At 45.0% G+C, this 27,273-nt stretch overlaps 1 protein-coding gene across 1 annotated transcript in view; it reads left to right on the forward strand.

The window, feature by feature from the left end:
- Positions 1–27,273, forward strand: part of NID1 (nidogen 1) — a 93,473-nt gene that overhangs the window by 20,488 nt on the left and 45,712 nt on the right. Inside the window, exons 2-9 of the mRNA XM_065894201.1 lie at positions 2,017–2,316; positions 4,463–4,689; positions 8,068–8,441; positions 10,994–11,143; positions 14,895–15,146; positions 17,785–17,985; positions 20,055–20,300; positions 21,950–22,093. Of these exons, the coding sequence (XP_065750273.1) occupies positions 2,017–2,316; positions 4,463–4,689; positions 8,068–8,441; positions 10,994–11,143; positions 14,895–15,146; positions 17,785–17,985; positions 20,055–20,300; positions 21,950–22,093 (1,894 nt within the window). The remainder of the gene's footprint in view (positions 1–2,016; positions 2,317–4,462; positions 4,690–8,067; positions 8,442–10,993; positions 11,144–14,894; positions 15,147–17,784; positions 17,986–20,054; positions 20,301–21,949; positions 22,094–27,273) is intronic.

Below are 27,273 nucleotides of genomic sequence, written 5' to 3' on the forward strand. Positions count from 1 at the left end.
GGCTTGAGAAAGTGAGCCGTTTCCCACGCTCCCACACGGCAGCCCAATCAGGATGTTTGTGCTGGGAGATGTTTGGATGGGGTGGAGGCGAAGAGGGCAGGAGACCAGCTGGACGAGGCTCTTTCCCTGACTCCCTTCTCTGCGGCCTGTCCGTGCATTCTAGAAAATCATTGCTGGTGCCAGGTGATGATGGAAAATACGTCACCTGAACAGTTAACAGACAGTGACACTTGGTAAAAAGGAAGGATCTTGCTAGGTACACACTTAACTCTCAAACCTGTTCCTTTCCCTTCTCGGGGCCCAAATTGGCTCCATCACATCGAAGCTTTTTACCTGGTTCTTGGCATGTTGTAGAGTTTGGTCTTAAGTTCCTTTCCTTCTTGTCGGCCGCTGCCCCCTTCTCTAGGAATGAGGTCTGAAGTGACTGAAGGATAAGGCCGTGGGAAGGATAAGTAAGTGACCTGGAAAACCCACAGGCCTTCTCATGAACTCCTGAACAATTATAACTCCCTTTGCTGCTGTGTTCTTCCAGTCTGTAGCCTCTTGAAGCTCAAACTAGGGCCATAGGCAAAGTCGCTCCCATTGGATTAGGGATTTTTTTGTTTTTAATTCATAGACTCCAGAAGTAAAAAGATCACTGGCGTGGTGTTCTCTGTCACCAGTGAACTGTGCACTAACAAGGATGTGGGAAGGGCTCAAAGCCTCATTCTAAGCATGGCTTTGCAGGAGGCCCAAGCACGCCCACTGCTAGGGAGCTGTAGTCCCTTCCCCATTTTCCTAGGGAATGTGGGTTTTAACTGGATAAGAACAGTGAAATCTTTTCATAGACTATAAACTGGTTTCAAGAAGTGATAACTGGTTTCAAGAAGGCTGTACATGTAGTGATCAAGAGGGCCGACTTTGAAGTCGGGCTCCTTGGGTTCAAATCCCGGTGAGGCCTCTTACTGGTAACTTTGGACAAATTGATTAACTTACCTCATTTTCCACCTCAGAAAAATGTGGATAATAGTAATAGCTAGTTTTATGGGGTTCTTCTGAGGATTAGATGTTAATAAGAGGTCTGGGACATGGTAAACGTTCAATAAATGTTAGCTATTGATCTAATTCATTAATCTGTTCAAAATAACGCCACCATCGTGGCCCATTCACGTTTACTTCTTGACACTTGTTTGCTTATTGTCTTATCATCTGTTTGTGTAAGTCCATCTCCATGTCTTTCTGGATTGTGGGTGCCTTGAAGGCAGAGCCTGGGTTCTACTTATTTGTGGACCCACAGTGCTTAGCACAGCCCTGGTTTGTAATGATTACTCTGTTGAGTAAATGAACACAGTCTTTGATGATGACTTATGTTTGAATGGTCCTTCGTGTGCCACAAACCACACACATGGGAAGCCTGAGATGTGAAGTTTAAGACCCTTGCCCAAGGTCTGCTGACTATGCCAGAGTCAGGTCCTGTGATTCTTGCCCCTGTTCCTTCTACCAGGCCGTCCTCCCTAGGAAAAGAATGCTGAGTTTTACAGTCCTGGATCATGTCTTTCTCCAATTTTTTTGTATTTGACACACTGTCATGTTTGATACACTATGACAGCATTCTGTGAACGGGAGCTCAGTCTCCCTGAAGAAGATGTCGTTTCTGCACATCTTTTTTTTTTTTTTTTCCTTTCCTTTCTTTTTTCAAGGAAAAAAGAGCTGAGATAATTTTATCTTTACGTACTCTACAAGTGCAACTATTGTGTACATTTGAGATTAATTGCAGTTAACGGAACTACACTGTTTTCCTCTTGAATCTCACATAAGTGAAATCATATACTGTGTCTGGATTCTTTTGCTTGGCTTAATATTTGTGAGATTCACTCGTGTTGTTTTGTGTATTTAAAAAAATTACTGTTTAGTATTCTATTGTATGAAATGGCCAGAATTTATTTATCTGTTCTCTTGCTGATGGGTATTTGGGTTGCTCCCAATTTTTGATTGTGAGTTTCTACACTCCTTTTAATGATGTTTGGTTTTGTACAGATTACCACAAACGGCATTATTGCCATGAGTGAGCCCCCAGCCGAAGAATCCCATCCTGGGCTATTCCCACCGACCTTCGGAGCAGTCGCCCCTTTCCTGGCGGACTTGGACACGACAGATGGCCTTGGGAAGGTTTACTATCGGGAAGACTTATCTCCCTCTGTCACTCAGTTGGCAGCCGAGTGTGTCCAGAGAGGGTTCCCGGAAGTCTCTTTCAAGCCCAGTAGCGTGGTGGTTGTCACTTGGGAATCCGTGGCTCCCTACCAAGGGCCCAGCAAGGACCCTGCCCAGGAAGGCAAGGTAAGCACCTACCCAGGCACAAGGGCAAATAGCCTAATATGTTGGCTTTGTACACTTTGGTCTTCTGGTTTGTGCTACTCTGATGTACACCACGCCCATGCGATTGATAAAGATTGGACAGACATCCAAAGCAAAATCTAGTAAGCTGTTTATTGCAGGTCTGAAACTTCCAAAACCTTATCTGCAGGGCTACTTAAATCTATGCTGTAATGACGATTAGATGTAAAGAAAGCCAATTCCTGAGAAGATTGCCACATGGCAAGAACAGGGCTGATAAATTACAGCCCTAGCTGCTCTTACGTTGGGTGGTGGATAGTGGGAGGTGGCTTCTAGATAAATAGAGAATTTATTAATATGAAGTGATAGGTTAAACTAATAAAGCAGTCTCAAGAGATGTGAAGAAATAAAGACCAGACCCAGACTCTAGTTGGGGGGACAAAACCCATTTGTACCATGTGGGTGGTTCAGGAAACAAGTTTCATCATAACCAGGGATGGGAGTCTCTGTGGATGCAGTGGTTGGGAAAGGTGTTAGGGTGTGTAGAGCTTGGACTTGCCCTTGAAGGAAGGGGGGAATATTTGAAGAAGCCATCTCTAGATCTGAGGTGACTCTTTAGGACATGCTTTGATTTCTCCTTGGAAAAATAAATTTGCTCCGCCATTGTTTAATTTTTATAGCATTACAGGGTAGAGAGCAACTTGAAAGGTCCAAAAGCACTCCCTTTAGATGGGGGATATTCCCAGCTGGTGGTTCCCAAAGTGTGTACCACAGAACACTGGTCCCACAGACATTCCTTGAGGAAGAGGACTCCTCAGACCAAATAAGTTTGGGAAGCGCTAAAACTATATCTCCCTCGTGGTGACTCACTCTGGAAAGTCCTATAGTACAGAAACCTGCTTAATTTTGTTTAATTTAGTCATCCCCAAACCTTTTGGCCATACCCTTTTCCCTCCCAAATAAGACACATTGCATCCCATAGAGCACCCTTTGGAGAAGTCTGTCTGACACGTTTTGCTTTGCCACCTGTACCTGCCTGAGTGCTGTACTTGAAAACTGTTTAAAACCTTCAATTTCTGCAGTGTGCATCCTTTTCACTTGAGTGATACCTGCCCAGCCCCTTGTACAGAGCTCTTGCCTGCTTCACGGGCCAAATCTCCCCTCACTCTTACTTCTCTGCACCCTCTTGCAGCAGCTGTATCAGATTATTTGCAATTCCCTGCTGAGGCTTTTTGCTTGTTTGTTTTACCCACAGTCTCTTGCACTAGCTGTGCTCTCTGCTTGCGATGGCCTCTCCCTGACCCTCACTACACGTGTCTAGCTCCTGCTTGTTCTTTCCGCCTCCTCTGCCCCCACTCCTCCCAGCATCGGGCACTTCGCCTGCACACAACTCCATTACAGAATCTATCCTCCAGTTTGGCAATGTTTTGTTCACATGTCAGTTTTCCCACCTAGACTATAAATTCTCAAGTGCGGCGATCACGTACTTTTATTCGTCTTCACAGTGCTCAGGACAATGCCTGGTGTGTAGGAGAGGTACTAACATTAGGAATATGTTCTCTGTGCCTGGCCCTTCCTATGCTAGCTCACGTAGTCCTCCTAACATTTCTGTGCCATAGGTGGCTTTATCTCCATCTTACAGATTCACAGATCAAGGTTCAGAGAGGTTAGGTAACATGCCCAAGGTCACACAGTCAGTGAGGAGTAGAGCAGGATTTGGATCCAGATTTGTTTTCTCTCAAAGCTCATTTTCTTTCTTACTGCATGGTGCTTGGGCTCAGTCAGCTAAATAATGAATGTGGTTGAATATGTTTAATGGCTGTGGAAACAAATTCTGTGGGTAAGAATTTGCTAAGTTGCATGAGATTTAGGCCACTACCTGGAGGTGCCATCTATAGTTTTTCATTAACCTTAGGGTCATGGTTATGCAGAAAGTATTCATTGATTAATTAGAAAATTTCATGTTGACATAGCTTTAGAGATATTTAAGTGGAATTATCCTGGAATACTTGGTCCTACAAAAGTATTTCTTTAGAATAAGGTGTAAATACTGCCATCTCTGTATTTTTTAGATACGATCTGGTGAAGAGCACATCTTAAGATCTGTAGATATTTTCCTGAGTAACTGAATTTTAACTCATCTTCACAGAGAAACACATTCCAAGCTGTTCTGGCCTCCTCTGATTCCAGCACCTACGCCATTTTCCTTTATCCTGAAGATGGTCTGCAGTTCTATACGACATTCTCAAAGAAGGATGAGAACCAAGTTCCCGCAGTGGTTGCTTTCAGCCAAGGTTTAGTAGGATTCATATGGAAGAGTGACGGAGCTTATAATGTATTTGCTAATGACAGAGAATCAATTGGAAACTTGGCCAAGTATGCTTTTTTTGTTGTTCTTCAGTAGATTCTCCCCTTAATAAGACTATCATTAGTCTATAAGTCTATAAGACTATTTAAAACAGTCTATAACTATTTAAAACAGTCTATAAGACTGTTTTATTAAGAATAACGTAATGGGCAATATAGAACATTACCTGAAAATGTTCCCATGGATTTAAATTTTGTATATAATTTTAATATTATGGAGTACTTTGTTTTTCTGATGAACTCAAGGGAATATACTCTTAGAATGAACAGGTATCCAAGTTTTTAGATATCATTCTCATTTGAGATAGTTTTACCATCTCTTCTATACGTATAAAGTTAGAAATACAAGTTATTCAAAACTATGTCCTGCTATGACCCCAAGGCTGAGAAAACCCCTCCCCATTTCATATTGCCAGTTGAGTCTAAAACTCCTCTACACTTTTTTTTTTTTTTTTTTTTTTTGCGGTACGCGGGCCTCTCACTGCTGTGGCCTCTCCCGTTGCGGAGCACAGGCTCCGGACGCGCAGGCTCAGCAGCCATGGCTCACGGGCCCAGATGCTCCGCGGCATGTGGGATCCTCCCAGACCGGGGCACGAACCCATGTTCCCTGCATCGGCAGGCGGACTCTCAACCACTGCGCCACCAGGGAAGCCCTCCTCTACACTTTAATGGTGTGCTGGTAAATGCTTAGCAACTGGCTTTAGGTGGGTTGGGGAAGCCTTCATTTATAGCATTTGCCTATTTCCGTGGTGTAAATACTCCTACCATGGCCCGTTTACAGCTGCTCACATCATGTCGCTCAACCTGGGGTTGAGAAAACGTGAACCATTATATAGTATTCTCACCATAGAGGTGCAGTAGATTCAAATAACTTGAAGAACATAGCTAATATGAGTTTCAAGTATTTATTCCCTCTGCTTTTATTTCTTTTAATTTTTATTGTAGTTGATTTACAATGTTGTGTTAGTTTCTGCTGTACAGCAGAGTGAATCAATTATACATATATATATCCACTCTTTTTTAGATTCTATTCCCATATAGGTCATTACAGAGTATTGAGTAGAGTTCCCTGTGCTATATAGTAGGTTCTTATTAGTTATCTCTTTTATATATAGTAGTGTGTATATGTCAATCCCAATCTCCCAATTTATCCCTGCCCTTCCCCCTTGGTAACCATAAGTTTGTTTTCTACCTCTGTGACTCTATTTCTGTTTTGCAAGTAGGTTTATTTATTACTATTTTTTTTTTAGATTCCACATATAAGCGATATCACATGATATTTGTCTTTCTCTGACTTACTTACTTCACTCAGTATGACAATCTCTAGGTCCATCCATGTCACTGCAAATGGTGGTATTTCGTTCTTTTTTATGACTGAGTAATATTCCATTGTATATATGTAGCACGTCTTCTTTATCCATTCATCTGTCGATGGACATTTAGGTTGCTTCCATGTCCTGGCTATTGTAAACAGTGCTGCAATGAACACTGGGGTATATGTATCTTTTTGATTGCCTCTCATTTTAATATAGATCATTTAATTGTAAGTTTATATACTTTAATTTTTTACCAGCTGGTTCAAGCAAGCTCCTGCATAGCACTGCCTTTATTTGAGTCCCAAGCAGACAGATTGATTAGACGTCCAATTTCTGCAGGACTTTCTTGACTCCTCATTCCCTGTCTAACCCCAGTCTTTTGCTCAGTATTCTCTACTAAGTAGTGTATGTCCCTTCTTTCCATTGTACGAGCTGGTCATTTTACATAATTTCTTATAGGAACACTTCCAATCACACACAGAAGAACAGTAAAAATGGTGGTGCAAGAAGTAGAGATTAGGGTTATTCTATTGTATTTTATAACTATAAAATGCCTTTAGATTCTCAATATCATTTGTATTTCACTACACACTTTTAACATAAAAAGGTAAACTGAGACCTGTCCAAGGTTCCACAGCTAACAGTGTTGGGATTTCTAATAAACCAACTCTGTACTATTTTCACTCATAACTCTTCTGACACCAAATTTGTGGGGTTTTTCCCCCAACCAATTCTCCAACTCTTCAGACACCAGCTAGGTGTCCTGTAATTCGATTCAGTTCTGACACTAACTGCTTGGAGTCAGCACATACCTCACAGGTTAAGGGCTCAGTCCCACAAAACTGCCCCCACTTCAGACATCCCTACAAGTCCTGGGTTGCCACCTGCACTTCTGATCAACCAGCTATAAATCGGGGATCTCCATGAACCCCTGCTCAAGTTCGATAATTTGCTAGAATGGCTCACAGAACGCAGGAAAGCACTTTCCTTACTATGACCAGTGTGTTATAAAGGATACACTCAGGAACAGACAAATAGAAGAGATGCATAGGGCAAGGTATGGGAGGAAGAGTGGGTGAGGGGCTTCCGTGTCTCCTCTGGGCTCACCACCCTCCTAGCCCCTTGATGTGTTCACCAGCCCCAAAGTTCTGTCAATCTCATCACTTAGGAATTTTTATTACATAGGCATGATTGAGTAAACCACTGGCCATTGGTGATTAACCTATTCTCCAACCCCACTCCTCACCCCCATCCCTGGAAGTCAGGGCGTGGGGAAGAAAATTCCAGCCCTGTAATCAAGCCTTATTCTTTTTTTTTTTTTGCGGTATGCGGGCCTCTCACTATCGCGGCCTCTCTTGTTGCGGAGCACAGGCTCCAGACACGCAGGCTCAGTAATTGTGGCTCACGGGCCCAGTTGCTCCGCGGCATGTGGGATCTTCCCAGACCAGGGCATGAACCTGTGTCCCCTGCATCGGCAGGCGGACTCTCAACCACTGCGCCACCAGGGAAGCCCCAAGCCTTATTCTTCCTAGTGACCAGCCCCCATCCTGAAGCTACCCAGGGTCCCCAGCCACCAGCCATCTCATTAGCATACAAAAAGACACTCTTATCACTCCAGAGATAACAGGGATTGTATGCCGGAACCAGAGACAAGGACCAAATACATATTTCTTATCATATCACACCATGCCCTGGAAAGAGAATAACTGAGAAAATGGATGACTCTGGTCAACAGGTTGCTTATATGGTAAAGCACATGACCAGTGATTCCTATAAATTGCATTTTAAGGCCTGAAAATGTCCCTGAAGCGTGCCTCTCGAGTGGCCAAGACTAAGCCTTTGCTAGGGTTGTGCCCATTGGATACAGCCTCACCATATCCCCCTGGATGGTCTCAGCTCAGTGATGACGAGGCAGGACTGCATCTGCTCTCTCATCCTCTACCGAGGCTGTGGGCAGAAGCAGGCGTTGGGTTTCAGATTGACACGGATCCCCAGGGCTCCTTCTGCTTGGTTGCTGGGGGCTGTTTGTGGGTTGCTGGCCTGTTTCCAAGAAGCCTGTCCTTCGCCCTAGGAGCAGCAACTCTGGGCAGCAGGGCATCTGGGTGTTTGAGATTGGGAGTCCGGCCACGGCCAGTGGCGTGGTGCCCTCAGACGTGAACCTGGGATTGGACGATGGAGCAGAGTATGATGAAGAGGATTATGACTCGGTGACACCTCTGAGCCTGGAGGACACGGGCACCACATCCTTCCCCTATGAGGCCCGGAGAAGGGGAGACACTGGCACATACAACGTACCCAGTGACCTGCCCCCCCGCCGCCTGGCTACTGAGAGACCCCCTGGACCTCCCACGGAGAGGACCAGATCTTTCCAGCTGCCAGCAGAGAGGTTTCCCCAGCAGCAACCACAGGTCATAGATGTGGATGAAGTTGAGGAAACCGGAGTTGGTAAGGCCATTTATGTTGCAGGTGGTACCTTCTTGGATACTTGGGTTTCCAGACAGGGGAGCATTGCTGGCAGGGTGTCAGCTGTGCGCATTATTTGGTGGTTTGTAAGGATGAGCGCCTGGGGAAGGAGGGGTGGAACTTACAGCTGCAGAGCATCGGTCGATGGGCCCGAAGGCTTCAGAGACCCCAAGGGATCTGGCCATTAGGGCTGGGGTTATGGAGACTGTAGAACATGTCCTCTTTCAAGTCTTCTATTATTCTTTCTTTTTTTTTTTTTTTTCTGTTTTAAAGAGAAAAGTGCTTTCGAATTATTTTGATAGTCAGATTTCCTTCCTTATTTGTGACTTCTGAGATCAGTAGTATATTCACCCACCTGAAAAAACATTTTAGAAGCTCTTTTGGCTATTGACACGGTTTATCTTTGAAATTTATTTCCTCTTGGTTTTGGAAGGAGGATGGTTGATGATTTTTCCTCCCGGGCCCTCTCAGTATCAGAGTTAGTTTGTGAACGTTTAAAACCACAAAATAAGCAGATCCCCTTTTTGAGGATGGTTTTAAAGTACAATATCCTGTAATCAACTGTATTATATCAGATTTTTGCTACATTCTCAGGGAAAACCACTGGAACCCCAGCATGCTTTGATTTGTCTTATAAAAAACATTTGAACTAGGCTATGTTCATTATTTTTTTGCCCTTCAGGTTGACCTATAATCCATTAAGATTCCTATCAAGGGGACGGTCCAAGCCTTTAAATGATGTTTACTGTGACACACAACTGCTTCAGCTATGAAGTTATCATAAGGCCCTCAAAACATCTACTCAGTTCCACATTATTCACCATTTTTATTTCTCCTTACTTGTGATTTGTCTCGTAGCAATAGTCGGATGTTCTTACCGAGTATCCCAAAGCATGGACAGTATCTGGTGGCCGGGGGTAGTGTGCTTACTTACCTCTGAGGCACAGAAACGGAGAAGCTGCCCTTAGTGACATGATGAGTACGTAGTTCATGTCTCAGGGCTCCCTTTATACACATGGCACCCTGGATTTCCTGGGGTGATGCTGACACCTAGCACGTCGCACTCAGCTCTTATAGCTGGGCCTCAGAGTGGTCGCCCCAAGATGGATTGCATATGTTTACCGGCACATATGTTTACCTTCAGGGCGAGTTCTGAGTCTCATCCTGCTTTCACCCCACATACATGTCTCTGAAATTCTCATTTGTGAAGTCATCACTTGAATGAGAGCATAGCTAGCCCCAGCAACTTATGGTTGTATATTCCTTGGTACTAGTAAAAAGAAAAGCCTGGATTTGAACCCCAACTGTGTTTAAAAGAGATGTTTTTCTGCCCTCGATCCCAGTTATTTCACTGTTTTTATTAGAAAGGTCAGTCTTCTGTAGCCAGCAGTGCATTCCTGGTGTGATTTGAATAGTCACCCAAAGATACGTCGACCATAACAGACCCACTGGGAGCTGGGCTTAAGCAATCAGTATTTTCAGCTCCAAACGCCATCTTTATAAATACAGGAAATTCCCTTCTGGGTATGTAGGACTCATGGAATCTTCCTGGAGTTAAACTTTACTTTTCTCTTCACTCATAACAGTCATTTATAAAGTGGGTCATTATCCCCTATAAAAGTTCATCCCCTTTTGTGTTTTTGAACTTCATCCCAAATTAATTTGCCCTGGATTTTTGAGTTTAATGAGCTAGTTCATCATCCAATAAAATGAACCTGGGAGGGAGACATTTAAAATAGGGAGGAATTCTTCTTGTTTCTTGGGTCAGAGGCTTCTAGACCGGGTATGACTGAGGAATTATTTCTAACTAGCTTTTGACTCAAGAGCTTAGGATTTATCCCCTGGTGAGAAGAAAGGGTCAATTTTTTTTTTTTTTTTTTTTTTTTTTGCGGTACGCGGGCCTCTCACTGCTGTGGCCTCTCCCGTTGCGGAGCACAGGCTCCGGATGCGCAGGCTTAGCGGCCATGGCTCACGGGCGCAGCCGCTCCACGGCACGTGGGATCTTCCCGGACCGGGGCACGAACCCGCGTCCCCTGCATCGGCAGGCGGACTCTCAACCACTGCACCACCAGGGAAGCCCAAGGGTCAAAATTTTTAAAAAATACTTTAAGCTTGTTAAAATGGCACTTTATGTTATAGATATTTTACCACAATAAAAGATAATTTAAAAAAATTTTAAGGTCCCTCCTGCCCAAAATGTGAAGCGGATCTGACGACATTAGATGGATGCCATATTAAGATTGACATTGGGTGGCAGTCACCTAATATTGATTCCATGATACTGAGGACATTGGATTATAGCATTTTTAAAGAATTCACCCTTCTGATTTCTCAAACTCCCTTTAGACCCATTTGCTTTGGTGGTTTGAATAATAGAACCACTATACTGTTTAAGTGGCTACAGGTAGAGAGCCCTGGGTCTGAATTGCCTGAGCAGATGTCAAGTCTTGCACAGCTGAGGGCGTAGGGTCAGAAAGCCTCCTGGTCCAGAGCCTGTGAAGCGCTTACAGGTGTGCTGTGTTCTCTCCAAGCAGTTTTCAGCTACAACACAGATTCCCGCCAGACGTGTGCCAACAACAGACACCAGTGCTCTGTGCATGCAGAGTGCAGGGACTTTGCCACCGGCTTCTGTTGCAGCTGTGTTTCCGGCTACACGGGGAACGGCCGGCAGTGTGTTGCAGAAGGTACTTTGCTTCTGTCTGTTCCCTTTGAAGGGGGAGAAAGGGGGAGGAGTGGAGTTTTTGTTTTGGTGCTTGTTTTTTTGGTTGTTTTTTTTTTGTGGTACTCGGGCTTCTTACTGTCGTGGCCTCTCCCTTATGCGGAGCACAGGCTCTGGACGCGCAGGCTCAGCGGCCATGGCTCACGGGCCCAGCCGCTCCGCGGCATGTGGGATCTTCCCAGACCGGGGCACGAACCCATGTCCCCTGTATCGGCAGGCGGACTCTCAACCACTGCGCCACCAGGGAAGCCCCTTGGTGCTTGTTTTGAAATCTTTCCTTTACCTAGATCTCTAAACGGGGGTGGTATTTTCAGTCGGGAAATTATAGTTGATCTCTCATTCCCCGTTCTTGCCTGTATTTTTCTACTGGGGGTGTGGTCCTGGGGAGTGTCCTTTATTTCTAATAAGGGGAGGTCTCTTTCTTTCCTGTGCTGTTTCTCCATCTCTGAAATGACGGCCATTGGGAGCCCATCTTCACAACTGTCCCTATAGCGTGAGACAAAGGCTGAAGTGTTGAAATTATGCAGCCTGGACCACGAATTGTCAGTGCCCCCCATTTTCCTCCACTTCTTTCAAACCTTTTCTTTTGGCATCACTCAGACCATCCTTATGGTGGTTCAACTCCAGCAAGGCCACAGTGGGCTGGTGGAAACCAAAGTATGTAGCGGGTAAAGACCTGTCCTCATACCCCTGGAATCCCAACGTGGTGATAGAGGAGCATAACAGGTGCATCACAGCTAACTCTGGAGCCCAGACCCATTGTGGGCCCACTCCAAAAGGGACTCAGCTGGCGTCAGTGGGCTGGCATCAGTTCTGAGCTCTGCCCCCGGAAAAGGACCAACCAGTCTTGACATTCTCAGAGGGTCAGAAGAATCTTCTCTGCAAAAGTCTAGAGGGTCCGGATAAGAGTTTACTTCGAGAGGGAGACCTATGGGAACCTGAGGCCATAAACCAGAATTAAAACAAAACCCAAACCGACCATACTGAACATTTGTTCCTTCAGATGCCAAGTCACCTCACTTGTCATCTGTCATTTTCCTCGTGTGTTTAATGAGGAACCTCAACTGCTTCACACAATACAACTGAATAAAACTCAGTTGGAGGAATGCTTTTCTGTTTTTTCAGATCCCCTGCCATAGCTAAAGTGAAATCAGTTATTTTAATTTGCTAAAATAAAAAAGTTCCCTCCTAGGTCACAGTTAGATGGTTAAATGCTATCTGCAGCAACGAAAGAAAATTTTAGATACGTTGCGTATCAATTTGGGGGGATGTTTTTAACGTTTATAAATGTGTTGTCTGTTTGCTTCCAAAGCCCACCGCCCCAGGGATGGTGTACCTTTGCTGCTTTGTTTTAGGCTTGGCTTTTATATTTCTCTCACCCTAGGAGCAGCTTCCACAATCTACAGTGAACCTTTCTTCTCAAAGAGCAAAAATCTTATTAGCTCTTTCTGTGCCGGATATCAGACTGAAAATGCCGATAGGTTGCATTTGGCAGGAAGCTCAGATGTGACAGATTGCTCGGCTACGTTTTTTCACCTTCTGTACACGCCCCGTCATAGTTTTGTGGTTTAAATATTCTTTGGAGTCTTGCTACTTTTGAAATAGTTTTCTAGCTCCAAGTTTGGTGGAAAAAAAATTTGGTTTCCTTCCCCCTGGCTTTCCTGCTTGTTTCTGTAATTGTTTGGGGGAGGCATTTTTTGATATTAGTCTTCTAACTTCACAGCATCCCCCAGTGTAATGACATAGTTTGTTTGCAGAAATACTCTGTGTCAAGTCTGCCTTGGCTTGTCAGTGAACCTGTTTATTTTATATTTTATTTGATTTTATTTTATTTTTGGGGGCCTCACCGCACGGCATGCAGACTCTTAGTTCCCCGGCCAGGGATGGAACCCATGCCCGCTGCAGTGGGAGCGTGGAGTCTTAACTTCTGGACCGCTAGGGAAGTCCCTCAGTGACCCCGTTTAGCAGCTAAGGCATACTGAACACAGCAGAAAGTCTTCAGAACACTGGTGACCATGCTCAGATGAGGGCTCGTTTGTCTCAGGTTATTCTACAAACTTTACTGAGAACTTAACTGTGCACAGAAACCTCTGCTAAGACGGAGCCAGGGAGTTGGGTGGGAAAGTCTTGTCTCTAGACATTTATAATCTAGGAAGAGAAACACGATATGTACAATCAGTAAGTGATAGAATTTCTACATCAAACCTGAACAGTCCAAGGTGACTTACTTACCTCTTGTTTCAGTTTTTTTTTTTTTTTAAAGATGTAAGTAACACAGTCACTTAAAGTATACCATTTGGTTCTTTTTAGTATATTAACTAAGTGGTGCAACTACTGCCTCTAATTTTAGAGCATTTTCATCGCTCCAGAAGGAAACCCTGGATCTCTTAGCAGTCACCCTCAATTTATCCTCATCCCCAGTCTCTGTCAACAACTAATCTACTGTCTGTCAACACGGGTTTTCCTGTTCTGGATATTTCATATAAATGGAATCTTGCAATGTGGGACCTTTGTGTTTGGCTTCTTTCACTTAGCATGATGTTTCCAAGGTGCATCCATGTTTTAGCATGTATCGGGTACCTCATTCCTTTTTTCTAGCGAAATAATATGCATTTCATGGATATACCACATTCTGTTTATCCATTCATCAATTGATGAACATTTGGGTGCTTTCCCTTTTTGGCTGTCGTGAATAATGCTGCTAAGAACATCCGTGTACAAGTTTTTGTGTGGACATATGTTTTCTGTTCTCCTGGTATATACCTAGGAGCTGGAATTGCTGGGCCATGTGGTAACCTTCAATTTTCTTATTCAAATACAAGAACAACTTAATTTCTTGAGAGCTTATCTTTTCCTGATTAAACAGTAATATATGCAAGTTATAAATATTTGAACATTATAGAGATATATAGTATAGAAAATGAAAGTTCACCATATGGCCCTGAGTTAGCCACTGGTAGCAGTTTTGTGTACATCTCTTCAGATATTTGCCCCTAAGTGTATGCTAACTTTTATCATTAATGTGATTTTCAAAAATGGTGTCCTATACATATACTATTTAGCAATTTATGAAGAAAGCTTTTAAATATGCCATAGTAAGTTTCACATTTTTCCCAGTTGGCTAAATGGAGCAATCAACAATAGACACACCCCAGCCCACAAGCTGGTTCTGGGTCAGAGGGCGTGTTTGTGTGGCCTTCGATATTCGCTGTGGCCACTTCTGTCTGGCTTGGCTTGAGTGAAGGTCCAGGACTCAGACTGGCAGTCCTGTGTTTGAGCCGGAGATGCTCTTTAAGATGTGTTACAGATCAGGCAACCAAATGTCCCATCCAGTTTAGCCCTACTGTCCCAGTGAAATGACTAATTCTGTCCCTGATACTCTCAAAAGTGAGACATTTGTGTCACCTAGTTCTAGACCACCCATGATACTGTTATGAGATCGTTTTATTTGCCTCAGACCTTCCTCCATCAAACAATGGGTCTCACTTTTCTGCTGTCCATTATCCATCAGCGTGGAAGAGAGGAAGAAAATTGGAATTTGTAAGGCTCATAGACACAGCCATAGGAACTGCCTTTTTGGGAGGAAGAGCTGCTTTCACTTACCCCAAAGCCCTTTACCCCAGCACTGTTTGGCTCTTTGCTTTTATAGGTACAGAGCCTACCAGACGTACTATTCTATTCTGAAGGGCTGCCTGCTTTCTTTGTTTCTCACTCAGGTACCCCCCAGAGAGTTAACGGCAAGGTGAAAGGGAAGGTCTTTGTGGGGAACAGCCAAGTTCCCATTGTCTTTGAGAACACCGACCTCCACTCCTACGTGGTAATGAACCATGGGCGCTCCTACACAGCCATCAGCACCATTCCTGAGACCATCGGGTACTCTCTGCTTCCTCTGGCCCCTATTGGAGGCATCATTGGATGGATGTTTGCCGTGGAGCAAGATGGATTCAAGAATGGGTTTAGCATCACAGGTAACTGACATCAGACCTTAAAATTAACGGGCTGGGGTGAATGGAAAGGGAACTCCATGTCTGCAAGTAACTTACCGATAAGCATTTTGTGGCTCTGGAAATAAGGTGTTGAGGTAAAATTATCAAGAAGTTTTTCAATTAATATACATTAACTAAGACTGTCTAGAATTGCATTTTGATCAGGGAGCGATTTCAGGGTGGAGATTTAGATTTAGGCAGAGCAAGTGATGTTTGCTCCTATATCCTCACAACCCAAAGTATGGGGGTTCTTGTATTTATCCAGCCTGCCTCCAAATTCCCAACTAATATGAAACTGACATTTGACATTTCCTCAGTATCTGCTTGGAGAAAAGGAACCTGTCATTTCTAGCTGGTAAAGTCAGCCTGATAAGCATAGTCCTCACGAGTCTTAGGAAAGCTGAGTTTCCTTGGAGCTGCTTAGAGACCGTGTCCCGTCGGGGAAAGTTCAGTCTTTAGGGGACATGTGGGCAGATTGTCGGTGGGTGGGAGCGGAGGAGATGCTTCCCTGGAGCAGTGGTGGCCTCTCCCATGCTGTGCTGAGGCTGGTCCCCCTGTGCTGGAGGCCCCTTCCTGAAACTGCTTGGCTGGAGGAGTCTGTATCCTTCATCTCTGGCCGCTCCCAGGACCTGGAGCCTGCTGTTCCTGGGGCACAGGTACATAGCCGCCGCCTCTGACTACCTAGACCTGCCTTCTCCAACACCCCTAGCCTCACTGTAGCTTCAGCCACGGCTTTACCGTGAAAACACAGCTGAGAGCAGCGTCTGTAGGCTTTGCACAGACACCCCTCCCAAAGTTACAGAACATAAATACCTAACTTCCTGAAGTGTGGACGTTTTAAGAAAGGAGAGGATATATATTTGAAAAGGGTATAAGATAGCTTATTTATGGCCCAATGTTTTTTCTCCCTCTCCCACAGGCGTGTGTACCCTGAGTATCATAACGATGTTCAGGCTCTCTTGCAAACACACGCTCTTCCCTTTGCAGACGTCGTCGAGCTTTGTGGCCAGATCCACAGATCCTACTGCTTGGCTGCATGGCATTTCATATTGGTGTTGCCTTGAATATGGGTTGACGTAAATGGATGGTCCTTTGTAACTTACATCAACTTCAGGGAGGCTGAGGGAGTCTTTACAAATTCCCTACAACAGCAAATCTTTGTTACTACAACGGTCCTTCTCAACTGCCCCTGTGTTATCAGCTGGAAATCTGCCTGGGACCTGGGGGCTATAATGCAGGAGTTGTCCAACTTTTTCTGCAAAGGGCCATTTAGTAAATATTTTAAGCTTTGCCTAAATGTTTTAGGCTATTCGGGCTGCGTTGCAGCTACAGTAAGTCCCCTACATACGAACCTTCAAGTTGCGAACTTTCAAAGATGCGAACCTACGTTTGCATGTCCAGTCACGTAAGTTAGTTCACATGTCTGGCGTACATTGTCACGTGAGTGCATCCTCTACAAGGGGTTGTGCTTTTGTGTACTTCACTGTACAGTACTGTATAGAGTACGGTAGTACAGTATCTTCATTTCAAGCCCAGGATGTCTGGAAGCAAGCGTAAAAGCAGCAGCGATGTAGCTGGTACTACTGTACTTTTAAAGGTACGGTACTGTAAGATTAAAAATGTTTTCTTTATTTTTGTGTTTGTTTGTTTTTTATGTATTATTTGTGTGAAAAGTATTGTAAACCTATTACAGCACAGTCCTAGATAGCGGATTGTGTTAGTTGGGTACCTAGGCTAACATTGTTGGACTTAACATATCGGACTTAACGCATGTGCTCTCGGAACAGAACTCATCCGTATGTAGCGGACTGTCTTCAACTTTGTCGTCGTCGAGCGAAAGCACCAAAGATAATATGCAAATGAATGATCATGTCTGTGTTGGAATGAAATTCTTCATGGGCACTGAAATGTAAATTTCACGTACTTTTCACATATCATGAAATAGCTGTCAGCTCTGCTATCAGGAGTCTGCAAAGGTGGCAAAGGGAGGAAGCTGGAAGAAGGGGGGGTATCTTTTCCTGCTTGTCGGGGGCTGCCTCCCTGCCCAGACCAAGGGGAGATCCTGAGCCAGCACCTTAGTATGTGCTCCTAGGATGGTTTCTGGGTCTGGTGATAGTTTGCCCTGAACAAGTGGCCCATCCTGACCAGGGCTTAGCTCTTACAGTAGTCATTCCCACAGCCGACGTCCTGGAGCGCACGATGTTTGGCAGAGAACGTTTTAACGTACTTATCTAATTTCCCCAAGACAGATTGTATCCCTTTTTCATCATCAGGAAATGGAGGCTCCCGTGAGGTTAAGTAACTTGTTCAGGCTCACCCAACCAGTACCCAGCACAGCTGGGAGTCCAACTCCTATCCCCTGCTTTTTCCAGCACAAGCCATGAGCCCACCCATCTCAGATGCTGGTTTGCAGCTGGCAAGCAGCTTCTGTTTCTTGCGCGTGACTCAGTTGGGCCATATGGATGTCCCAGCTCTGTCCTTGGTGTCAGCAGCCCCATTTCTACTAATCAAACTAAAGCATCTGCAGAGGAGGTGTGAGCCTGTCCCCAGCCGTGAGCCCAGGGTGGGCATGAGGGTGGCTTCCCTGACAGCAACGTGACAGACTGACCTTGCCTTGCAGGGGGCGAATTCACCCGCCAGGCTGAGGTGACCTTTGTGGGGCACCCGGACAAGTTGTTCATTAAGCAGCAGTTCAGCGGTATTGACGAGCACGGACACCTGACCATCGACACGGAGCTGGAGGGCCGAGTGCCGCAGATCACCTTCGGCTCCTCGGTGCACATCGAGCCCTACACGGAGCTCTACCACTACTCCCACCAGGGTGAGCCGCAGCGCCGCGTCCCGGGCCAGCGCCGTGTCCTGGGCCAGCGTCACCCACAGGCTCCAGCCCTGAGCTTATGCTATCTCCTGGCCTTCGGAGAGGGAAGTGCAGGGGGTACCTTATACAAATCACCTTTTCTCTAATAGATATCGTGTACACTCATTGGAGAGAATTGAGGGCAGAAAAGAAAATAAGCATAACTTACAGATGTAAAACCAGGATACAATTATTATTAGATTAAGTGTGTTTCCTTTCAGCCTTTTCCTTCCATGTAAAAAATATCCCAACATATGTATATATACCAACACAAATAATACCCCAACATAAAATCTCACCATATTATATAATTTCAAAACAGTATAATTTTATTATAATATACATCTGTATGTACTTTTTAAGTTTCAAATTTACAGAAAAGTTGAAAATAGCAGTTTCCACATATCATTTACCCAGCCTCGCCAGTTGTTAACATTTTGCTACATTTGTTTATCATTCTCTCTCGCATACATACATATATATATATGGGGTTTTTTTGGAGAGTAAGTTGTAGGCACCGTGATCCATCATTCCCTAAATATTTCACGTGTTCTTCCTCAGGACAAGAACATCCTCTCCCACGGTCCCAGTACGCTCATCAAAATCAGGAAATTTAACATTGATGTAATACTACTGTATACTCTACAGTCAAGTATATAGTTTCTATTTACATAATTTCAGTCATACCGCATTATTGTATCTTCACTTTTCCAGTTAGCATCAAATTATGAATACTTGATAGTTTCATTCTAGGCTTTGCAAACACTTTTTAATGAATCTCTACCATTCTGTTGTATGGCTATCAATGTAAACCATTCTCTTTTCTAAAGCTTAGGTTATTTCCAATTTTTCCTTCTCAAAATGAGTTGAAATAATCACCTTCATCATAAATCTTGACCACATTTCTGATTCTTTTCTGACCGAATTCCTAGAAATAGAAGTGCCGAGTCAAACAATGGAGACTCTTTAAAGGCCCTTATTAAATGGCCATCCAGAATGGTCGTACCAATTCCCATGGCTCTGTGGCTTTCTCCGGCTCTCCTGGGGAAAACGAGTGGGTGAGTAGGAGGTGCAAGGAGCCGCAGCACCCCGGTCTGCAAGTCAGGCTACGACCAGATGGTGTTTCTGGCAGCCCAGCACGTGGGAGCTGGACAGGAGGCAGCTTACACTAATCTTTTATGTATCCTCTGGCTTTGATTATGAACTACCACAGAGCACACAGATATAAAGAGTCTTCTATACTTTTTTTTAAAATAGGAAGTTGAGATTTTCATTGTATGGGTGAAAAGCGAGCTGTCTTCTAAGTGGGGAAGACTTTCCCGTCTCTATTGAGATCTGCTCACGGCTCTTTAGTAATTTATAGAAATTGGCTACTGAAACCTATTAGTGTCTCATTTTTATATATCAGAGAACCGTTTAATCTAGGGTTATTTATAGCAGCCTCTATTTATTGAATCCTAAGTGAGATAACCCATAAAAAGCAGTTAGCACTCTGCTAGTCGCGTGGTAAATGCTCCGTAAACGGTGGTGTGTCTTAATAAGGGTATTAGCCTGCTTGATCCCAGAAATTTTACATACATTATCTCATCCTCACCCCAGCCCATGTCGGAAAGGAAACAGAGGGTAAAGAAGTTAGTAACTGGCCTATGATCACACACCTTGTGAGCGAAGGGGCAAGGTGTGAGTTCAGGTGTCTCTCCCTCCAAGCCCGTGCTCTTTCCATCAGAGCCTTAAACTCTGGGTTGGTTCTGGGTGACTTAGGAACTTATAGAGAAGCACTTGATGAGAAAAAGCAGTAACTATTTCTAATGCAAATAACATCAATAATAGTATGGGAAATCTAGGTGGCAGAATGAGTCCCAGTGCTGAAATAAATAGTTTTACGTATCCTGTTCCGTCCAATCTCTCATCTAGTAGCAGTATAGGCAGAGAATACTGCTGATGGTTTTAGAGCCCTTGACTAAGCCTCTTGTATCCTCAAGATCTCTCCTTTGTGTCCCTGCCTTGTCTCCCTGCTTCCCTCCCGCATCCAGTGATCACATCATCCTCCACCCGGGAGTACACAGTGACGGAACCCGAGCGGGATGGCGCTGCCCCTTCTCACGTCCACACTTACCAGTGGCGCCAGACCATCACCTTCCAGGAGTGCGTCCACGACGACTCGCGGCCGGCCCTGCCCAGCACCCAGCAGCTCTCAGTGGACAGCGTGTTTGTCCTGTACAACCAGGAGGAGAGGATCTTGCGCTATGCTCTGAGCAACTCTATTGGTCCTGTGAGGGGTAAGAGGTGGCAGCTCAGACTGGGCGTTGTGTGGGTCTGCCTGCACGGCTCTCTCGGTGCTTTTGACATGTTGTTTTTTGTCTCTTACTCTCAGTAAGAAGAAGAAAGTTATGCTGAAATAGCTCCCGGCAGAAATAAATGTCTTGTCATTTATGATTCTTAGAAAACCTACCTGTCTCTGTTCTGCTAACCTAAGGCCTCCTCATTATTCCATTTGGGGTAGAGAAGAATGATAATCCTTGAGTTACCTTGAAGAGTAGACCATCCAAGGGCTGCAGCTGCCTATGGCCGGGCATTTATTTTATTTTTTATTCTTTTCCATTATGATTTATTGCAGGATATTGACTATAGTTCCCTGTGCTATACAACAGGACCTTGTTCTTTATCCATTCTATATATAACAGTTTGCATCTTCTAACCCCAAACTCCCAATCCATCCCTGTCCTTCCCCCATACCCTTGGCAACCACAAGTCTGTTCTCTATGTCTGTGAGTCTATGTCTGTTTCCTAGATAAGTTCACTTGTTGTTGTTTCCATGTCATAGGTTGTTTCCATGTCTTGGCCATTGTGAATAGTCCTGCTAGGAGTGCATGTATCTTTTTGAATTTTCTGGATATATGCTCAGGAGTGGGATTGCTGGACCATATGGTAGTTCTATTTTTAGTTTTTTGAGGAGCCTCCATACTGTTCTCCATAGTGGCTGTATCAATTTACCTTCCCACCAACAGTGTAAGAGGGTTCCCTTTTCTCCACACTCTCTCCAGCATTTGTTTGTAGATATTTTGATGATGGCCATTCTGACCGGTGTGAGGTGATACCTCACTGTAGTTTTGATTTGCATTTCTCTAATAATTAGCGATGTTGAGCATCTTGTCATGTGCCTATGGATGGCCAGGCATTTAAAACACTCTGATACTCACTGTGTGCTCAGGGCCTGGGGAAATCCTAATCAAATCTGCTGAAAGTCAGGCACGGAGCCTACAACGAGCTTTCTGCCCATTGCGAGAGGCGGGGTCTAGTCTTGGGGTGCTTCTGGCTGCGTGGAAGGAGCTGCAGCTAGTGGGACAGCCCAGTGTCAGGTCTCACATCATCCAAATCTTTAAGCCCTAGGGGTTCTGTATATTTGGGGTCTAGGTGTGAAGGTCTTTCTCTTTTTCAGTTATTTTCGATTCTCCCTCTGTACCCAGGTCACTTCTCCAGCTAGTCGAGTTTGTCCTCAGCTCCATAAAGCAGAAGGAGGGCTTTATGGTGTCTGTCCCCTTCCTTTGAGGGCAGGTGTCTGTCCCCTTCCTTTGACAGCTGTAGCTCCAGGCATCAGGGGTTGGCGTATTTTTTTCTTAAAAGGCCAGACAGTATCAATAAATATTTCAGGCTTTGCCAGCCGTGCAGTCTCTCTCAGTTCTGTGACTGTAGCACAAAAGGACCGTATGCAAGTGAATGGGTGTGGCTGGTTTCCAGTAAAACTTTATTTACAAAAACAGACAAATGTCCAAAGGGATGTAGTTTGCTGAGCCCGCCTCAGGTGACCCCCAGGTGACTCAGGAGTCGGCGGGTTTTCTGGTCATCGGTCCTGCCTTACTTTCTGGGGTTTCTGGAGGAATAAGAGTTTCTGAATCGTCACTGGGTTTCAATGTCTCTGCCTTCACAGACGGCTCCCCTGATGTCCTTCAGAATCCTTGCTACATCGGCACTCATGGGTGTGACAGCAATGCAGCCTGTCGCCCCGGCCCCGGGACCCAGTTCACCTGCGAGTGTTCCATCGGCTTCCGGGGAGACGGACAGACCTGCTACGGTACAGTCGTCCACTCTGACTTGGTGGTGGTGGGCAGTGGGGTGGGGGGCTGCAGAAACAGATCCTGTACAGCAGAGGGGCGAGGAAGAGGCAGCACCGGTGAGATAAACACTGATGGTCACGCTCTGTGTTCCCTCCGTGATGTTAGGGGTCCTGGCCCTTCCTTCATCTGGTCAGATGCCCTGACTCTAAACAGCAGAGTAGAATTTATAAGGCCACACTCCACCTCACGTCGAGAATACATGGGCTTGAAGGAGGGGGAAGTCAGCGCTGTTTATAACACACGTGATATGACTCCAGCTGCGACGTACCCAGGCGTTGTTGTGTTAGGTGCTTCACAAACCCTAACTGATTTAATTCAGCAACGCTAATGAGATAGATTCTTTCATTTCTGTCTTTTAAACATTAGTTTTAATTGTGGTAAAATGCACATAACATAAAACTGATCATTCTGACTATTTTTAAGTGTACAGTTTAGCAGCATTAAGTACATTTACATTGTTGTGTGACCATCACCACCATCCATCTCCACAACTCTTTTCATGTGCAAAACGGAAACTCTATTCCCATTAAATAACAACTTCCCATCCCTCCCCTCCACCGCCAGCCCCTGGCAACCACTACAAATCTGATGATTCTAGGTAACTCGTGTAAGTGGAATCATACAGTATTTGTCCTTTGCTGTATCTGGCTTCTTTCACTTAGCATAGTGGCCCCAAGGTTCATCCATGTTGTAGCCTGGGTCAGAATTTCCCTTCTTTTGAAGGCTGCGAAATATTCCATGGCATACGCATACTCCTTTTTCTTTTCAATCCATTCATTGGTCTATAGGCACTTGGGTTGCTTCAATTCTTTTTTTTTTTTTTGCTTCAATTCTTTTTCTGTCATGAGTTATGCTGCTATGCACATGGGGTACAAATATCTGTTTGAGACCCTGCTTTCAACTCTTTTGGGGATATACCCAGAAGTGGAATTGCTGGGTCACATCAATTCTGTGTGTGATTTTTTTTCGAAGAACCGTCATATGTCTTCCCCAGCAGCTGCACCATTTTATATCCCATCGCCAGTGCACAAGGGCTGCAATTTCTCCGCATTCTTGCCAACACTTGTTTTGTTTTTTTGGATAGCGGCCATCCTAATGGCTGGGAGGTCTATTCCTATTTTTACAGATGAGCCAGGGACACTGGAACGTTGGACCTTGAGTCTCTGACTCCAGTGCGTATATTACACTGTCTTCGTTGTACTTATTTTATTGCTTATAATTTCACTTTAAATACTTTCACGTAGACAGATTGATATTTATGTTTGTTACTAAATTTTAATCCACCGCCAAAAGGCGGTTAGTTGACTCCTGACTCCATGAAGAGTCCATACAGCAGAGGCAACTAGGGTAAGAATGTCAGAGCTTCCTAAACCTGCCACAGGGGCTCACCAGCAAATGCAAGGAGTGCTAGAAGTAAGCTTCCCTAGTGAAATGGGGGGTGTGCACATGTCTCTTTGGCCAGAATGATGAGCAGCCCCCTTGAATGACTGGGGCATAAGAATCTGGGGAGCCCAGCAGCCTTGGGATTTGGGAACGATGCCTTGGGTCCGGAATCCGTTGAATTGAATCCATTGGATGCCTCCAGTGAATGGCAGGTTTAGTGTGCTGATTTCACGTGAAGGTTAGCAGATCCTGCTGCTGGGGTATTGCTGCAGTTACTTCAGAGTGAAATTTATGTGAGGTGCTCATTGGAACGTCTGAAAGGATGGAGAGCAGGGACTGGGCTTCCGGGAACAGCTTGTACCACTGTTTAGCCAGCTCGCTGAGGACTTGGTCCGTGTGGTAGAATTCAATCTGAGACTCGCTTCCCTTGTAACGTACCACTGGGCAGGGGACATAGTTCCTACTCACCTCTGATCATCAGAGTTGCCCCGGTGTTTCCCCAAAGAGCCCAACAGTCTTGAATGGCTAAATTGGCTCAGGCCATTTGAAACTGTGGTACTGTGTGTGTGTGAGCAGAGACCTCCCAGGCCATGGTGGTGGTGATGGTGATGGACACCACGAAGGGATGAGGTGCCCCCATTTCTCCAGCGGAAGCCTATACCTCCTTAGTCTTTATGTACCTGTGCTTCAGCTTCATAAGCCAACTGAATACAGCACGTCCCCTACATACAAGCCTTCAGGTTGCGAACCTTCAAAGCTGCAAATGTGCGTTCGCGTGTCCCGTCATGTAAGTTAGTTCACGTGTCTGGTGTACATTGTCACGTGCGTGCATCCTCTATAAGTGGTTGTGCTTTTGTGTACTTTACTGTACAGTACTGTATAGAGTATGGTAGTACAGTATCTTTATTTCAAGGCCAGATGTCCGGAAGCATGCGTAAAATCAGCGGTATATAGATGCTTTTGGTAGTTGCGTACCTAGGCTAAGTTTGTTGGACTTACGAACAAATTGGACTTACAAACGCACTCTTGGAATGGAACTCATTCGTATGTAGGGGAATTACTGTATTAGTAAAACGTGGAGCTACCCCAACCTGCTGACCCATAACCTCTGGCTAATTCTGCTTTTGGTGCCTGAGCTTGTGGTGGGACTGCTTGCTTCATTTTCCCAAGGCACAAGCAGCCCTGCTTTATGGATGGAATCCGTTGCTATCGTGGAAACCCCTCCGATGTGTTGGCCCAGGAAGACAGGTGTTTGTGCGCACTTCCTTTTGCCCTGGCAGATTTGCACCATGGAATGTGGGTATATTCCTAGTCAGGCTTCTTTCTGTTCTGGGTCACGAGAATAAGCCTCGTAGTGTTAATGCATTGAGACACTGGGCTGTTGATAGGAAATTGCATTAAGCAGATCACTTCACATATTATTTTGACCTGGAAAGTGCCTCTGAAGAGAATGAGGGTGAGCCTTTTTCATTCAGTGTGTGTAGCGTTGATATAATGATAGATGACATTCAAAGTAAGGCTGGGCTTGATTAGACACTGCAGAGTGACCCTGCGAGCTAATTTGGAGATTTCCAGTTGAATCACAAGAGCTCTGGTGCCTGACAGAATGGCTTCCCTATATTTCTCAGTTGGGAGGCTGTAAGAGAGGGTTTTGCACAGTCTCTCATTGAGTGCGCTCAAGGCATTTAACAAATAAATCCCGAGACTCTTCTCCAATGAGAGCCTGGTGTTTATGAAAAGGACACATTTTAGAGAAACTTAAGAGTTGTTGAAAAGTAGCCACTCTGAAAAAAAGTCAAAAAGGAAGCAGCGATTACAAGAATAATCCAGGATTTTCCTGTTGGGTTAGGGAATGATTTATGTGAAAGGAAACCTCTTCCCAGTGAAGACGTTGACCAGATCATGACTAATAAGAACAATAGTCTTCAAGCAGATATTGTGATCTTTTATAAGGAACAGTTATCACTAGTTCACTGTTTCCACTAAAGAACGGATTAGAGTCCTAGCCTCCAATTACAGAAGGGAGGGCTTAAATTAGGCATTAGGAAGAATTTCCAAACGGTAAGGACCGTGAAGTAATAGCAGGGAGATGGCTAGGGTTTTGCTCTAAAAGAAAAGGAGTGGCCTAGCTTGGATTTTATGTGTAGACCTGCGTGGAGGTGGGGGTAGTGCTAGGGGACCATCCCCTCCCTCATCCCACGGGCCCCCAGGTCCTGTTTGCCGTGGTTCTCCAGGTAGGGTGTGCAGAATGAGCGTCCTTCCAATCACCTAAGAAGCTTTCTAGAAACACGCAGTTTCCCTTTCCATAAACCTTCTAAGGGTGGAATGAAGCTTGGAAAATTTCCCCTGGTGATTGCGTTCTGTCCCTTTGATTGAAAACTGCTGCTCTGTGCTCTTGTGCTTTGGTAGTTGAGCCTCAGCCGTGGATCCCTGCAGTTTGCACAGCGTGTCCAGACATCTGGCCTGTAGTGTCCTCTGAGAGCTGTAGTGCAGAACACAGTGAATCAGAATGATCTTTTTCGCCCGTGTTGTTGAAGCAGCAGCTGGTGGATGGAGCTGGAAAGTCCACACTTGCTGAATATCCCTCCACCCCCATCCCAGCTCCAGCTCGTTAAGAGGCTGCCTTGGGAGGGGCTTTGTTCTGTAACCTTCCAGCTGTGCCTGGAGCTGCATTCTGGTCTGAGATCTTTTTTTTTAACTGCAGTATAGTTGATTTACAGTGTTGTGTTAAGTTCTGCTGTACAGCAAAGTGACTCAGTTATACACATATATACGTTCTTTTTTTATATTCTTTTTCATTATGGTTTATCGCAGGATACTGAATATAGTTCCCTGTGCTATACAGTAGGACCTTGTTGTTTATCCATTCTAAACGTAATAGTTTGCATCTACTAACCCCAAACTCCCAGTCCATCCCTCTCCTTCCCCCTCCCCCACTCCCCCTTGGCAACCACAATTCTGTTCTCTATGGCTGTGAGTCTGTTTCTGTTTTGTAGATAGGTTCATTTGTGCCAAATTTTAGATTCCACATATAAGTGATATGAGATCTTGTATCTTTTTAAAAATTAATTAATTATTGGCTGTGTTGGTTCTTCCTTGTTGCGTGTGGGCTTTTTTCTTGTTGCAGCGAGCAGGGGCTACTCTTTGTTGCGGTGCGTGGGCTTCTCACCGCGGTGGCTTCTCTTGTTGCAGAGCACGGACTCTAGGCACACAAGCTTCAGTAGTTGTGGCACATAGGCTCAGTACTTGTGGCTCACGGGCTTTGTTGCTCCGTGGCATGTGGGATCAGGAAGATCCAGGGCTCGAACCCATGTCCCCTGCATTGGCAGGCGGATTCTTAACCACTGCGCCACCAAGGAAGCCCCAAGATCTTGTATCTTAAACACGTCACAGAAACTTATATTGCAGTGTAGTTTCAAAAGCTGAATGCCATTTGGTTTGGGTTTTTTTCTGAGTATAGGTCCAGCTACGGGGCTGAAGTGGCAAAAATGCCTGTCTTGTGCAATGTAGTCCAAAAAGCCAGCAGGGCTTTTGCCTCACCAGTGAAGAGACCGGCTGGACTGGCCATCGGAGGTGGGGCATGAGGAAGATGCACATGATGGAATTGAGGAGGGGCAGCTGAGAGGGGGAGGGGGTTGTGTGGTCTCAGCCACTCTAAAATCTTCCTCACACGCATCTCCAAGAGTTCTAAAAATGCCAGAAGTACCGGTGCACTCTGAGAGTGAGGTTGGCACAGAAGGATCTTGTGTGACCG

Source organism: Phocoena phocoena, chromosome 16 (assembly GCF_963924675.1).
Source record: "Phocoena phocoena chromosome 16, mPhoPho1.1, whole genome shotgun sequence".
Taxonomy (NCBI): Eukaryota; Metazoa; Chordata; class Mammalia; order Artiodactyla; family Phocoenidae; genus Phocoena; species Phocoena phocoena.